Raw genomic sequence first — 15,547 nt, forward strand, 5'->3', positions numbered from 1 at the left:
CTTCTAGCTTTTTAAGTTATAAATAATGCAGCTAAGCGGGTAGGATTTGTAAACCACTTTTGATGGCGATGTTTCAGTGTTTTAATGATTATTTAAAGACTCTATTTAATGCTCATGAAAAGTCCCAAAAGGCAAATGAATCCCACTACCAGCACAGAAAGGTGTGTCTGTGCCACAAAACCTAAATTGACCTTGATATCGAATAGCAGTTTATTTATTTGAATGCATTGTGGTTAGAATTACATTTGGCTTTTTTGTAGGTGTTAATTTGACATCCAGAACAAATCAGGGTGCCAAACAGGGAGAGAGGAGGAAGAAACACTCTTCAGTTAATCAATTCAATCAATGAGTAACATCCTTTGTAATATTTTAGCCTAAACAGGTGATGTGAGTATATAGGAATGTGTGTCAATCTGCTTTATGTCATATTTTTAATATCTGTTGACTGTATTTCAAGGTTTTACCAAAGTGCAAAGTAAAAATCTGGATCAGGGGGAGAGTGCGACACATGTTCAGTCAGTTTTAAGAGCCTGTACTGTTATCCTGCTCAACATCACACTGATCCAATTTCCCACAAATGCACATTAAAATCAAATATGTCTCCCTCTGGTGGTGAAAACGACACTCAGCATCAGTTCACATCCTCAACTGGCTTAACCTATATTTGTGTTTGTGCTACTTTTATTGTATATTATAGTTTCCATGTTGACTTAATAATTATCCCATGTCTGCATGTCTTATTTGCTTACTGTACATCAAAATATCACTGTTCAACCGATCAGATGAAGAGGGGCATAGAGAGAGGGAGACGGCATAATACGATGAAATATATATATTTTTTTTCTAGTTTAGTGCCAAATGCCAGAAGCCCTGACCTCAAGTGTAACTCATCACTTGGTTAGCTACCCCTGTCACAGTTAACCAGATCATCCTACATTAAAGAAAATGAGAAGTGCAGCAATTATGGGAGAAAAGAAGAAAATGGGATCAAATTTAAAAGCCTTTTAGACGTGGAGAAAAGCTCAGCCACTGAGGAATTTAACTGAAGGGGCTTTGTGATCGGTGTATAATAGCCAATATATCTGGATGATAGACAGTGATACCCGAGCTTTCAAACGTTAATTGTTCACATATCAGAATTTATTTGCCATGCCAGCAGGCAAGGCAGAAACACATGCAGGTTGATGGGTGGCATGTCGTAATGGCTTCTTATAGTGACTCTTAACTGGTTCGAACGTTCTGATGACTGTTGAAGAATAACTTTCAATCCATCATTTAATGTTCATAAGAATAACATAAAATATGCAGAAATACATTTTCAATGTGTGAAACTGAAACCTGCATGTATGCTAATTGGTTTAAGATGCTCTTTTCTGTTCATAAGCTAAAATCTGGAATAAAATCACGTCACATTTGAAATATTCTTTCCTTTTTTTACCATTTTTAAAACATTTATACAGGCTTTTTAATCCCCTGAATCAAAATTGTAACCATTAACAGAATCTTTCAATAACCAATCTCTATTTTCTGTCAAACGCTGTATCCTTTTTCATTATGTATTCACGTCTAAAAATAGCTGTGTTCTTTAGCCCTCATACAGGAAGAATGTTTTGTCTAGCTTGTTTTATTGTTCTGTGTTTGTCTTGTCTTTATGCTATTTTATTGCTCTTTGTCCTCATTGTGTGGGACAGCAGGACACCTGCTGGAAAACAGTTTTTAAACACAGCCGGACCCACAGCTGCACACACACACCCACACACCCACACACTCTCCACATTAAGCATGATACCCGCCATGTGTCCAGCTGTGAGTTCACTGATGCAGACCAGACCCTCAGTAACAGTGTAAGAAGTCACTCCACAGCATGAGCGTGTTTTCTATCATGCTGGCTCAGCCTCTTCATGGTCTTCCTCCCACTGCCAGAAATGCAAACATGTCTGCTCTCTTCTTATCAGCCGGGTCATTGACACTCCGAGCACACACACAGGCTAAACAGGCACATTGTGGCGTCCTCATTAGGACACAAACACACCCAGAGGTACTCTCAAAAGTCCTCATAATGTTCCTGCATCAATATAAGGAATTCAAAATATTATTAGTAATGTAAAGAACATGTGGTGTAATTAAGGGCAGAGAGATGTCTGAATCAGGTCAGTCCTTAGGGTCTTTTTAGCTGCTAAATGCTCCGTCATGTTCTCTAGTGTCTAACTTTGTTTGTCTAATGGTTGGTGCTGAGCAGGTAGTGTACAGTGGGTTTAACAGAGCTTTTTAGCTGAAAACATCTGCCTGCTGCTCCTGAAAACAAGGTTGATGAAAGCGGGGAGAGGAAACCAAAATATAAAAGTTTTAAAACCAAAACAATGAGCTGAAAGAGCCTAAAAAGCTCCGTTGAGCTGAGGGGAACTGTGGAGTGAGGTGATGGGTTTGTCACTACGAGTGATCCCTTTCACATTACACATAGTCATTTGATCCATTGTTGATATAAGAATATTGATTACAGCAGCTTTAAAGAAACTTATTTGGCCTGTTTCAAAATGCGAACAGAGTATCTGATAGGCTTGAATATTTCTGTCTCAAAAAGATAAAAGATATACTTACTTCTCATTCTAACTCTGCTACATTACTCTTCATCTTTTGTACTTTTTTTCCGCTCCTTGTGTTATTTCTGTCCTCAGGCTTGCCCAGAAGCCTGGCCGCTGGTCTAGGCCTCCAAGTGAGAGGCGCTGCCTCAAAATTTCTCTCTGTTGAAAAATAATGTCATTAAAACTGCCTGGACAGCCTGCAACTTCTGTGTGGGTGTTCTTGTGATACAGCAGACTTGTTTAGACAGCAGAATTACTGCTCAGCTTATTATCCATGCCTTTTTAAGTTTGCCTTTATGGACCTAAGACGGGAAAATCGGCAAGCGATTTGATGACAAGATTTACATCCTAGGAAGCACGAGAAGAAACCGGTGAGGGAGATAAAACAAAGACAAATGTGTTTACTACACAGATATTTCTTATGTGGTTTGACAGGTGGGATTCATTAACTCCACAATCCAATGTGGTAAACCCCCCCTGAAGCACGCGCTCTAATCCCTGTGGGACCCTTCATAACTCTGCCTGCTCTGCTTCATACCCTGGAGGGCTGTAATAATCTCTTACTGTACTCCACGAGCACAGACTTCTTTCTCTCTGTTTCTCTGCTTGTCTGTGCGACTGTCTTCTATCTGTTTATTTCATTCACACAGACACATTATCCGCACCGCACTTTCACGGCTGCCACGCTTGTCTTTGCCATTCTTTACACTCTCTCTCTCTTGTTTTTCATGCCGCTCTCTGACCTGAGTGCTTGCTGTGTAGGAGGCGCAGCTTCTTTTCTCATCCACACATAAACACACATCTTTCGAGTCTTTGAGATCTTGTTGGACCTATCACGTCCGTGCAAGACCATTGAAGACTTGCGGTCAGATTCAGTTCCTGGTACCTCTGTGTTTAATGCTTGAGACGGTGTGCCTGTAGGCATGCCAGACCCCTCTCTGATCCCCCTCACAGTCGCCCTCTCCAGGGGGGTTTCGGTCAATCTTTCCACGTCGGTGCATTTTGTACTGCACTAGACCGTCTAAGCCCCCCCCCACCACCCAGACTCTCAGCCCCCTAGGCAACTCCAGGCCTTCACCCTGACTATTACCCCACAACTCATGACAAGCACATGATGTGAGAATGGCCATGGCTCAGGTATTAGCTGAGACAAAAACTGAGAAAAGAGAGACAAAGGGATAAAGGCGTGCTTGCTTCACTGGTGAAACATTTTCCATTGTGCTGAGGTCATTCCTTCATGTCTGGCAAAACATGTAGAGTTCACTTATCATATTCTCAGATCATGATTCAGGGAAATCAGACTGCAATGCGTAATGATATGATATGTTATTGTTCTGTTGTCAAATAATTATAATCAAATGTATTTAAAAACCAATAAAGTAATTAATGAAACGTGATATAGGCTATTTTAAAAGGGAATCACACTCGATATTGTTATGCTTCTCAATGTCACAGCTATTTTGACTTTTGGATGCCATAATGCTGCATTATCCGTATATTTTCCCAAACAACCGTTCCTAAAACACACACACATAGAGACACACTCGTAAGCGAAGCTGGATATGGCCTGCAGCACTGAGTACACTGCTGTGGCTGACAAAAGAGCACCAGCATGATATGCTTTTACTTCCTGGTGCAGCGGCCTGAGAATTAGGGTCCTTAAGACAGAAGTATGTTCAGGAGTGGTGCTTTGTGCTTTTACATGTGTGGTGTATGCAAATGAGTTGGACATTATTATAATTGCTTATTCTCTGAGGAAATAATTGGAAAAGTTCCCACTCTCCACCCCCCCCATCTCTCTTAACCTTTCTTCTCCCTCATTTCAGTCTCTTAACCTCTGCCTTTCTTCTGTCATGTTCCTCCTCCTATCTCTCCTCTCAGTTTTATCCACTTGTTCTTGTTCTCACTCCAAGAACTCCCTCGACACATGAGTCTTCCTCTCCTCTCCTGCCACTCATGCTGGTTTAGTAGAAGTGGTTGGTTTATTAAAACACTATATATACTGTAGCTCTGCGCAGCTTCTACGCTGGTGTGTTGTAACCACTATCTTTTCCATTTTTCTGTGTCAGCTCAGCTTTTGTTTAGAGAACAAATTGCTTCCCTACACGTACTTTATTCCCTTTCTGGAAAGACGCAGGGAGCTTCAGCTCCTGCTGAGACCCCCAAAGACTCTTTTCTTCTCGTCATTCTGGGTTAATGGAAGTAGAAGCTCTATTTGGGCACTGTATTGTCTAAATCCCTGTTCATATTATAGGACAGTGGTTTCAGCCTTTAGTGTTGCCAGTTAGACAATATTTAATCTTCCGTTTCTCTTTGCATCTCTGGCTCTCAACTGGCAGCAAGTACAACCTAACTTTGTCAATAACATGTTAAAATGTGTTGCAGTCCCTCTGTAATCTTTTGTCTTTCTTTCTTTCTTTGTGTGTCTCTCTCTCTCTCTCTCTGGCTGTCTGTCCCACAGATACCTTTGAGGTCCTGATGAGGCAGGCGGAGAATCACACTAATGCCGTCCTCCAGGAGTCGTACCGCAACATGGCTGATCAGGCTGTGGGCCCTGTGCGGGAACTCTTCACCGATATTAGTCTCTTCCTGCTGGGGTCTGAGTCACACGTCGATGATTTAGTACAGCGATTCTTCGACGCTCTCTTCCCGCTGGTCTACAATCACCTCATCAACCCAGGCCTCAGTGACATATCACCAGGCTACGCTGAGTGTGTAAGGTCCTCGAGCCGTGATGTGAGACCGTTTGGTGGGGCGCCCAGCCTCCTGGCTGATCAGATCGCTCGCTCTGGGGTCTCCGGGAAGCTTCTTCTTCAGGCACTGCACCTCGGCATCGAGGTCATCAATACCACAGACCACTTACAACTGAGCCGCGAGTGCAGGCGGGCCCTGCTCAAGATGCACTACTGTCCGCACTGCCAGGTATGGATGCCTGTCTTTGAAGTGAGTTTATCGATCTGAATTAATAAAAGTCTCTACCAGCATCACTGATCCCAGAGTAATTTGCTTCACAGGGCTTAACCCAGTCCAAGCCCTGCATGGGCTACTGCCTCAACGTGATACGGGGCTGTTTGGCAAGTATGGCGGAGATTGACACCCACTGGAGGGAGTTTGTTCGCTCGCTGGAGGGCCTGTCAGCGCGGATGCACGGACCTCAGGATTTGGAGCAAGTGCTTCTGGGAGTTCACACGCTGCTTCACGATGCTGTCGGACACGCTCAGAAAAATGGACCCCGCCTCTCAGCACAGGTCAGATCATCTTTGTGGAGAGATTTAGGACAGTTGACTTGAAACTGTACTGTGGGAGGTGAAATCCAGTATCGCCAGTAAATCTGACAGGGTGAATGAGAGAAGAATAGATGACGGATAAAGCATTTCAGTCCGTCCTGGAGAGATTTTTGTTCTAAATTACACTGCTGTTCCAGCTGCTAGCTCCATGTCAGTTAGATGGAGACTACAGATGAATTGCTTGAAATTGCACATACCACACACAGCAGGTTAGTCTTAACGGAGCAGGCCAAAACCCTCCGGAAATACGTCCATGTGTGCAGCTCCAAGGCAGTCAGAGACTTAGAAGACAGAGAAGAGAGCGTCAACAGCCACTCCTCAGGCTTCGACTCATTTACCAAAACTAGGAACATAAAACACGAGTATACCAACCATAAAGTATAAAGTATGAATATGTAACTTTCTTTCTACATTTCTACTTTCTACAAGTGAATTCCACAGGATGTTTGGGATGTTTGTCCCTGAACTACATCGTCTTCTGTTTCCTCACAGAGACACCACAGCTCAATCTAGTGGTTGCCTAGCGTCACTGCTGCTTGATAGGCTGCACATGCAGTACATTCAGAAAAGGGAGATGATTGGCTTGGCTGCACTAATGGCCTTAGTATAAACAGCTGTCACTCAGCCATCTACAATGAGGCTTATTCGTCATGCACCAGTACAGTTTAGCTAGATGTAAGATTTAAAATGCATGTTTTCTCCCTCAGTGTTTAGACGTAAATGTGTGTCTCTCTCATTGGGTAATAGGTGCACAAACTGTGTGGCCCACCAAGCAGGAAGCCTGCGCCGTTGGTCAGCATCCAGCACAGCAGCAGCAGCAGAGAATCCGCCCCTCTCAAAGCTCTTGTCAGGGTGTCGGGGGACTCGCTCGCTGTCAGGAGAAGGTAAGTAGGTGAAAAATGACAGATGTGTGCATAGAGAGAAGTGTCATTTTCTGATTTTAGTCCATTTAATCTACAATTAATACGTAGAACACTTTGTTAAACAAGTTAATTATCTGTGTGCCTGCATGTGGCTGCTTTTTCAGGGACTTTCTGAACAGTCTACGTCTTTATCGTACATACTACGGTGGCCTGGCGGATCAGCTGTGTGTGAGTGAGCTGGCCTCTGGTGATGGACTCTCCTGCTGGAATGGAACAGACATTGTAAAAAGGTATTTACAAGGTTTTATTATTCCTTTTTTATGAAGAGAATTCAAACATCAATTTCAGACGACAGATATTCATACATATATTTCAAATCGCTCCACATTACACCCAAATTAAAGAGTAGACACACTTTCACTTACAGTCCTCCACTGCTTATTGTTACTTCACTTGGATGTTTGACCTTCACTGTGCAGAATGATGTCAGTGCAGAGGCTGACACTAGAAGGCTGTTTTCACATTCATCTGCTGAAGGAGGAAAGTTTCTCTGTGCTCACCTTAAATCTGAGTTTAACGCGTGTATGTATGAGCACGATTTTACGAACTCTTGAAGCCAATCCTGGTCCAATATGCAGCTTATACACTTGCACATGTGAAGTCGGACACATTTGTGTCCAGCAGTTAAACATTTGAAATAAACAATATTTGAATATTCATAGATTCTTGATTTTTCAATGAGATATAAGGAGTAGATGTCATTTTAAGAAATGTTAACAAGGTAACAGTTTTGTGGAAAAACCGCATCAGATACAAATTATTATTACTCAAAGCTTGCAGTATATTACATGTCTTTAAACATTTCTGTAGGTGATCTTTAAATCTTTTAGTGATTTCTGGTCTCTGAAAACACAAGGATATTAAGTCCCTATCTCTGTTAGTTTCTTAGTTGTTGCTATTAAACAAACATTGTTGTAGAAGATACCTGGTTTACTAATAAATTAAACCTTGGCCTACCTGTCCCTCTAATGTCTTGAAAATCCCCTATATACTGCTGGCAGACAGACAAACAAAACAACAGGAGTGAGAATAACCTTGGTAGAGGACCATGTGACATTTCTGAAACACTTCAAATCTGAACGTAAAGGCTGAACGTAAAGAGAGAGAGAAATGCACATGTACACCCTTGTACTGCCTAAAATCACTGTAATAAATGCAGTGATCTTTGGCTGATTTTATGCACAAAATCAGTTTAACAAACTAGGAAACAGTGTCAAAGAGATTCTCCTCAGATCAGACTCAGACAAAACTATTTTCCCCTCACAGTCTGGAGCAGAAGAGGTTAAAAAACCTGTTGTACAACCGCAGTGATGATCTGACCAGCACTCTCTCTTTATATGTTTCCAGTGTTCATCCAGCAAAATGCTTTACAAACAGCATGTGAGCTAATAGGAATTAAACGAGAGTCCCAAATGAACATCCTGTCATTCTGTGCACCGTCGGATGTTATAAAACAGGCAGCAGGATTCGCTCTCTGATAACGTTAAATGATGTAATTGATGTGAAGATGTATCAGTGGATCCACTGTGAGAAGCGGTGCAGAGAGTCCCTCGTGCACATGATGGTCATTAGTTAAGGCTTCAACTGCAAAAATATGTGTAAAAATCCGTCCGTGATGCAGCCTGTCTGAGAATAGAAAACTCTCATTTTCATAACATTTTTAGCTCACCGCTCTCTCTCTCTCTCTCTCTCTCTCCTCTCTCTCTCTCTCTCTCTCTCTCTCTCTCTCTCTCTCTCTCTCCTCTCTGCCCCATCTCCTGCAACAGTTTCCAAATATTTCCATAAAATGGCTGTCATGTCTGAATGAAGCCGTGAGGAACATTAAAGTAAAAGTCACCCATGTCTGAACTTAAACAGAAAGAGGAAGCCAGCAATGCTGCATCACAAAGTTACATGTTGTCAGCTCCAGAGACATCTCACTGAATGATTCTGGCATGAGTAGGCCGTTTGTACCCCAGTTGACCCCGGTCTTATACACACACACACACACACACACACACACACACACACACACACACACACACACACACACACACACACACACACACACACACACACAGATATATATATATTTGTACTGTCCCTACAAACAAGCTGACACCAATGTAGGGTTATTCTATTAACTGTTAGTGCTCATGGACATAGATCTTGGATATGAATCGTTGTGAACTGGAGCAGACAAACTGGCCTCTTTCATAATATCAGTCAGCGGCCTTGTCTCCATTACATCACAGCTCTCCATCTTACCCGTGCTGTCATCACTCAAGGACCCCCTCATATATCCTAAGCCTGCGGTTGTTCTTCTTAACTGTCAGCTGCTGTCAGCACTGTAGAAATGGCAAGTGGGTCCGTATTTCAAACTACGGTGATGTTGGGGTTGCCAGTTTGGTTTAGACGGTCCATTGTAAAGGATGACAGCCTTGTTGGGATTGTTTCACAGCTGCTGTGTGAAGGTAAGAAAGAAGGAGCCGGCGGGGTGGGGGTCTTTCACAGCCTTCTTAGCATCTTAGAGTATCACGGTTAAGTTTCATTCTGGCATTGACAATTTACTCTTTTCATCCTTTGTTACTTTCCAACATAACACCTCAAGTTTCCATTACAAAGGAGGCAGCCATCTCTGAGAATAGAGATGTTTCTTATGTGCTGGAGAAAGAAGCAGGCCAGCTGGCTGCAGGCTGTCTATCATCTCTGCCAGTAGCCTCTGGGAAATGTTTATGGTCTTTGGGCTTCTCTCTAACCCTCCTTCCTCTTTTTCTCATTGGCACTAACACGTATTGATAGGGACCCATTCACCTCAGGTTCACTCACAGGTTTTCATTTTGATTCAGCCATTACCAAAAAAAAAAAAAAAGTAGAGGAGGAAAGCTGAGGAATTGAGAGACATTAAGAATCTGGGGAGACGAGACTCTCGAGCCGAGTCCTTGCAGCTTAGCAGGCTTCCTGCAGATCTACAACCCTGTGCTGCTTTCTATTAGCCTAGAACCATAGATGAGTGGCTGGGAGTCAACACAAGCTGAGACAAAAGCAATAAATAACCTCCTGCCTACGGGTCATAACCCAACATCCACTGAGAGAGAGGGGAATAAAAACTCACTTCCGGATGGTGGCTGATTTACAGAAGCTTATCGAGGCCTCAGAGACCTTAAATGATTGGTTCAGTTGCGCTGTGTGTGTGTGTGTGTGTGTGTGTGTGTGTTTGTGCGTGAAACTGTATATTTGAATGTGTGCGGATGCCTTTTTATAACAACTCTTGGTGCGTGCTGTCGCAGATTGTTTTATGGCCTTAAAGAAGTATTGAGTTGCACCAGAGCTTTGTTTTATTTAATAAAATAGGACAAGCACCAGAAAACATGACCACAGGAGCCTGAGATTTGAGGGAGATTTAATGCACGTCCTCATCTGGGTCCCCGGTAAACAAAAAGATAAAGAACAATCAGATAAGATCATAGAGGAGGAACACCAGCAACTTTCATCTCAACGTCTGTCTGAGTGAATGTAGATGATGGAGTCTCGCTTCAGGGGAGATTTAGTAAACACATTCTTTCTCTCTGTTTGTCTCTCTCTGTCTTCTGGTATGGCTTACATACTCATACTGGGAGGGGGGAAATATTGGACATGACATTTTCTGATTAGTATTATGGCTTATTAATGGTTTTGTCATCTTTTGTGACAGCTAATTTTACCTGGAATAATCCCGCATTGAACTGAAGCAACGTGCAGGCTGGTGAGGTGTTACTGTGCTCACAGCAAGAATTCAAAATGATGCTAAATAACAGAACAAAATAAGATTACATTTACAAGACCTGCAGAACATCCGATATCAGATACTTTGGCTGCTTTGCTCCAGGATACCATAACATGTTCTCTGTTCTCTTTGTGTATAGTAGGGCTGGATATCACACCTCAATGTGTCTGCTAAGTACAGAAAGTTGGTATCTAATTCCTCTTAAGATTTGCAGTGATTGCATTTACTGGCTTAAAGAAACATTTGGCTAATTTTAGACTTTAGAATTTTAGACCTAATTTTGGCAGAGTTCTTGTGTTGAGACAACAATTTAGATTGGAAAACTTTTTACAAAACCTGCAATAGTTGTTCTTGTTGCGGCCACTTGGGGGCAGTGGAAACAAACTGTAAACACAACAATCACAATTATCATCTTTTAAGCCAAAGAGTTGCTTATTTTAACATCCAGCAGATAATGAGCAGATGTGGAGCAATATTAGCATTCATTTGAAGTTGTCTTTTGTCCACATGATGAATGTAAGTCCGATATTCACTCCTGAGGGAAATATTTGGCTTTTTAGCTGCTAAATACTCCACTATGTTCTCCAGCCAGTCGCTAACTGTGTCTGTCTGCTGCTGAGCAGGTAGTGTACAGTTCGTTTTTAGAGCTTTTTATGCTCAAAACAGCTGCTTGCTGTAACTGAATACAACAGTGATGAGAGCGGTGGGAGTGAACCAAAACAATTACGCTGCGGGCCATAAAACCAATTATCTTAAAGATGCTTAAAAGCCCCGTAGAGCTGAGGGGAAATGCAGAGGTGGGTGATATTTCTCTGTGGGTTCATCACTACAAGCGACCTCTTTCACATACAAGTGATCATGTGATCCCTTGTGAATTTAAAAATATTTATTATCGCTGCTTTAGATTAGATTAGATACTGAAAAACATGTTTCCTTTTTTGAAAATGAGGTATTGAAAAACGTTTTTATTATTATGAGAAACAGAAGTTAGGTATCATATCAGCAGTAATATTGAAAAATGACAGTAGCCATCCCCACTTTATTGAAGGTTTGCAGGGATTGTTATGCAAGACTGATTAAAAAGTTCTTGTGATTTATGTCACTGGACAGCAAGAGGTAAGAAATAAAACGGTGAAACATCCCTCAAACTGTGGAGGTGACGGTGATCTTGTTTGGTTGGAGACGCTGTCCCCATCTGGGCAGAAAGGTTAACACTTTCCCACATGCTTTCTCCATCCGTCATGGAAACGCACACACTGACGGAATGGCAGGTTGCCATGAGCTGTATAAGCACGCACACACACACACACACACACACACACACACACACACAAACAGAAGTTACCGTTACTTCTTGTTTCTCTGTTGGACTAACAGACTGACAAAGACAAAATCTGCATTAGTCAAGGGATTACAGGGATTCTCATTCCTTTTCAGTTGCCACACATTTACTTTCTAATTCAGTTTGACACCTGATCTTAAAATGCACACATGAGCGTGTGCAAGGTAGCAAATCTATTTGGGAATGTATTTTATTATGAAAAAAAAGTCTTCTTTTCCCATGAGTGACAACAACCAGGAGTTATTGCAGTGTTAAAAAGCTAAAACCTCAACAAGTACGAAAGTGTGATGTTTTATTCATGATTACCTCCTCCGGTGTAGACTCACTTTAATTCATCCCCACCTGCAGTCTGTCTCACGGCTGCCAACACACACCAGGTGTTTGGCGGTGTGTTTATATTTTCATAGAGCCTTTTTCTAATTGAGTACAACTGTTTTTTTATTTTTACGATAATAAGGCAACTGACCTTGCATGCTGTTGGAATTTAACACGGAGAAATGAGTGCTGCAAAGATGCTTGAAGACAGGCGGGCAGATATGAGTGTGGCCTTTCGTTTAATAGGCCACTCTTCATGCTGGAGTGGCTGTCTGAGCACTGACCTTTGACCTTTCCCGTGTCTCTTCGCGGCCCGGTTAATCCTGAAGAGGTTAATGACATGGTAATAAGAGCCTTGGAGTTGTAGTGCGGGCCTCTTCTCGATGTGTGGCCAGTTAGCAGAGGAAGGGATTGATTCTGTAAATGAAGGTCTATTTGTATCTATTTTATTCTGTTCTATTCTTTTCTAGTCCTCTTACGACTGTTTCGTCACTTGTCTCATTTTCGCTTCCATCCCCCCGCTAGACGTGACGCTCAGGTGATTTGCCTTGGCTTTACTGAAATGACAGCTTTTAAGCTCTGCTAATAGGAATCCACTGAAGAAGCATCAAGAGCTTAGGTTATCCTGGCCTGCTCTGGGAACATACTTCCTCATTGAGGGTTGTATGAGCCTCACTGCAAAATCAGGGGACTGCATGTGTTGAATAATAAAACATGGCTCCGCTCTCCAGCTTTTTCAGCTTGTGACCCTTTGTGGCCCCTCATCACAGGTTGCTCGTGTCTCAAAGTTGTTAACAGTCCCAACCTTCAGGTTTGAAATATAACTTGTGTATCAACCCTATTGTTCTGTTTGGGGTCCTGGAGACCCTGTCCATCTCTGACAGCTGGTGTTGACGGTACTTTTCACACAGCACCACTCTCCCAAGACCCAAATACGTTTATTTGAATTTCTGTTATTGCGGTTTGTTCATAAGAGGTCTAACAGGGAGTTACAGCTCTCTGGAGTCTACATAGCCCAGAGAACATATAAAACATGAAATATTTCCTTATTTAGAGATGTAACAGTGCCTTATGGTTATTTCTGTAATTTGTCACCTTCATCGAATCTGCAAAGGAAAGAGTTACTAGTTCAATACTTTTCTATATATTGGGGTTTAATAAGATCAGAATAAAAGGTTTGACACGTTTAAAGGTAAACAGTTGGTTGATTTTGCAATTATCATTATTTTTACACATACAGCAGTGGCGTCTGTGGGAGCCCGAACAATGAGGAAGTAAATCCAGCTTCAACAAAACACAGTGGTTAAGAATAATATGTCAAACTCAGACTACATGTACATACAGAGAACTCTCTGAATGCCGCCTCCAATAAACATAATATCCCAGCTGGTTATCTTTGTTCAGGGCACATATTAATGCCCACTCTTTGTCCATAGAAATAAACCTGCTGGCAAAGATATGGCGCCCCATTCAGTAAAATGACTGTGGTCATTGCAGTCGTAAATCCAAATGCTGGTGCTTCAGGCCTGATTTTAGTGCTGTTGTAGCTCTCTTTGACCAGCAGGTGGAGCTCTGCACTTTTAGTCTCACACACACACACACACACACACACACACACACACACACACACACACACACACACACCAGAAACATGCCAGATTGCTTCCCTGCATCAGTTTTGATGATTTATGCGGCGGAGTGGTGGTTCTTATGCATGTTGTCTCTGACAGTGACAGACAGAAAACCAAATTTAAGTGATAAACAGACACGCTGCAGAACATCAAGTCTCACCGCCTCCTCCTGCATTTGTTTGCAGTGATGAACTGACCTAATTTTGAACAGAAAGGAATAACCTTTTAAACATGCACTGTCAAATATATTATGCATAGCTGTCCTCTTAGTCACTCTCATGCGAGAAAGTAAGAGAGTTGTTTCCCTCGATCTCATGGAAAAAAAATCAGCTTGAAATAAATGTGGTATAGAATCCCCAGTACCTCAAAGGCTACCAACAGTTCATAAAGTTGAATTCAAATATAGCTGAGGTTTTCCTCTTTTCCTGCCTGGGAACCAACTGGGTAATTTAGTGTCTTGTCCCCTAACTCCTTACACCAACCATAATTGTTTTGTTTTGACTCTTTCTATGTCTTAATCTCTTGGGGTAAACACCAAGAACTAGCAACAAACAATCATTCACACATTTACACATCCTAAAATTAGACAAAAGAGAGAAGGACAGAGATGGCTTGGCTGATTGGATAGTTTTGATTGAGAGAGAGAGAGAGAGAGGAGGGAAAGATGAGAAGCAGAGGAAGAGGAGGAGAGGGGACGTTCTTGAAGAGCTCCTCTGTATTGCGACAGCTGGCTACTGCAGATAACCACAAAACCACTGGAGCACTTGAGGTCTGGGTGCTGCATGGCTAGAGTTCCACTCCAACATGACCTTATATCCTGCCTGGGTTTAGACGCAGGGGCTCGGTCAGAGGACCACATCCTGACGATTATCCCAAGTGACAGAATCAAGAACTCTGTCTGGCTGACTAAATTGAGTTCATAAGTCCCCTCTTGTATGCGCGTATAGATGTGTGTGTGTGTGTGTGTGTGTGTGTGTGTGCGTGCGTGTTTCTGCTTTAGCCCCGCTGTTCTCGAATTATGCATGATTGCTCTGAACAGATAAATTTTCAATCTAGCTCTCTGGAAAAGAGAGATTTCATTTATTTGGGCTCAGATATTATCCCTGATGTTGCTACAGTAACTGCCAGCGAGACCACTGTGCAGAAGAGACAGTAAATTCTGAGTTGGCTGGTTGCAGGTGGTGCATGGATGTATGTGTGTGTCTATCTAGTCACATTCATTTTTTAGTGAGTCCACTCCCTTTTCGCTTCTCGATCACTGACCCCCCCCCCCTTCTCCACCGCTACGAGTTGGATGCCTGCCTCCAGCATCTGGAGCAGATTGCGACCCTGCAGCTTGCCAGGTAGCAGGACATTAACAGCCAAGGCCTTATTGTCCACTGATGAGCTGTCAGAGCGCACACCCTCACCCTGGTGTGTGATATCAGCCTGCCTCCATCTACCGCTGAGCACACACTCGGTCCCCGTGGAGCACTCTTCCTCTTTACTTCGGATATAAATCAGAGGCCGCTGGAAAAGCGGCAAACAAAGAGTTGGAGAAAATAAATGTGAAGTTAATGCTCATAAAGAGGGAGCAGAGGTAGCGCGTCTTTGGTGAGAAAACCATCTGTGTGAGCGGGATCTATTTGTTTCGTCATAAAAGACTTAAAGAACTGGATGTGCTGACAAAAAAAGTCCCACCTCGTGATGGAATAACAAGGACACAGCAATATTGTTTTTATA

At 42.5% G+C, this 15,547-nt stretch overlaps 1 protein-coding gene across 1 annotated transcript in view; it reads left to right on the forward strand.

Moving 5' to 3' along the window:
- The window catches only part of gpc5a (glypican 5a), a 108,030-nt gene that overhangs the window by 18,759 nt on the left and 73,724 nt on the right, over nucleotides 1-15,547 (forward strand). Inside the window, exons 3-6 of the mRNA XM_070907189.1 lie at nucleotides 5,044-5,504; nucleotides 5,597-5,830; nucleotides 6,617-6,753; nucleotides 6,897-7,022. Of these exons, the coding sequence (XP_070763290.1) occupies nucleotides 5,044-5,504; nucleotides 5,597-5,830; nucleotides 6,617-6,753; nucleotides 6,897-7,022 (958 nt within the window). The remainder of the gene's footprint in view (nucleotides 1-5,043; nucleotides 5,505-5,596; nucleotides 5,831-6,616; nucleotides 6,754-6,896; nucleotides 7,023-15,547) is intronic.

The sequence above is a fragment of the Enoplosus armatus genome, chromosome 1 (genome assembly GCF_043641665.1).
Source record: "Enoplosus armatus isolate fEnoArm2 chromosome 1, fEnoArm2.hap1, whole genome shotgun sequence".
In the NCBI taxonomy this organism is placed as follows: Eukaryota; Metazoa; Chordata; class Actinopteri; order Centrarchiformes; family Enoplosidae; genus Enoplosus; species Enoplosus armatus.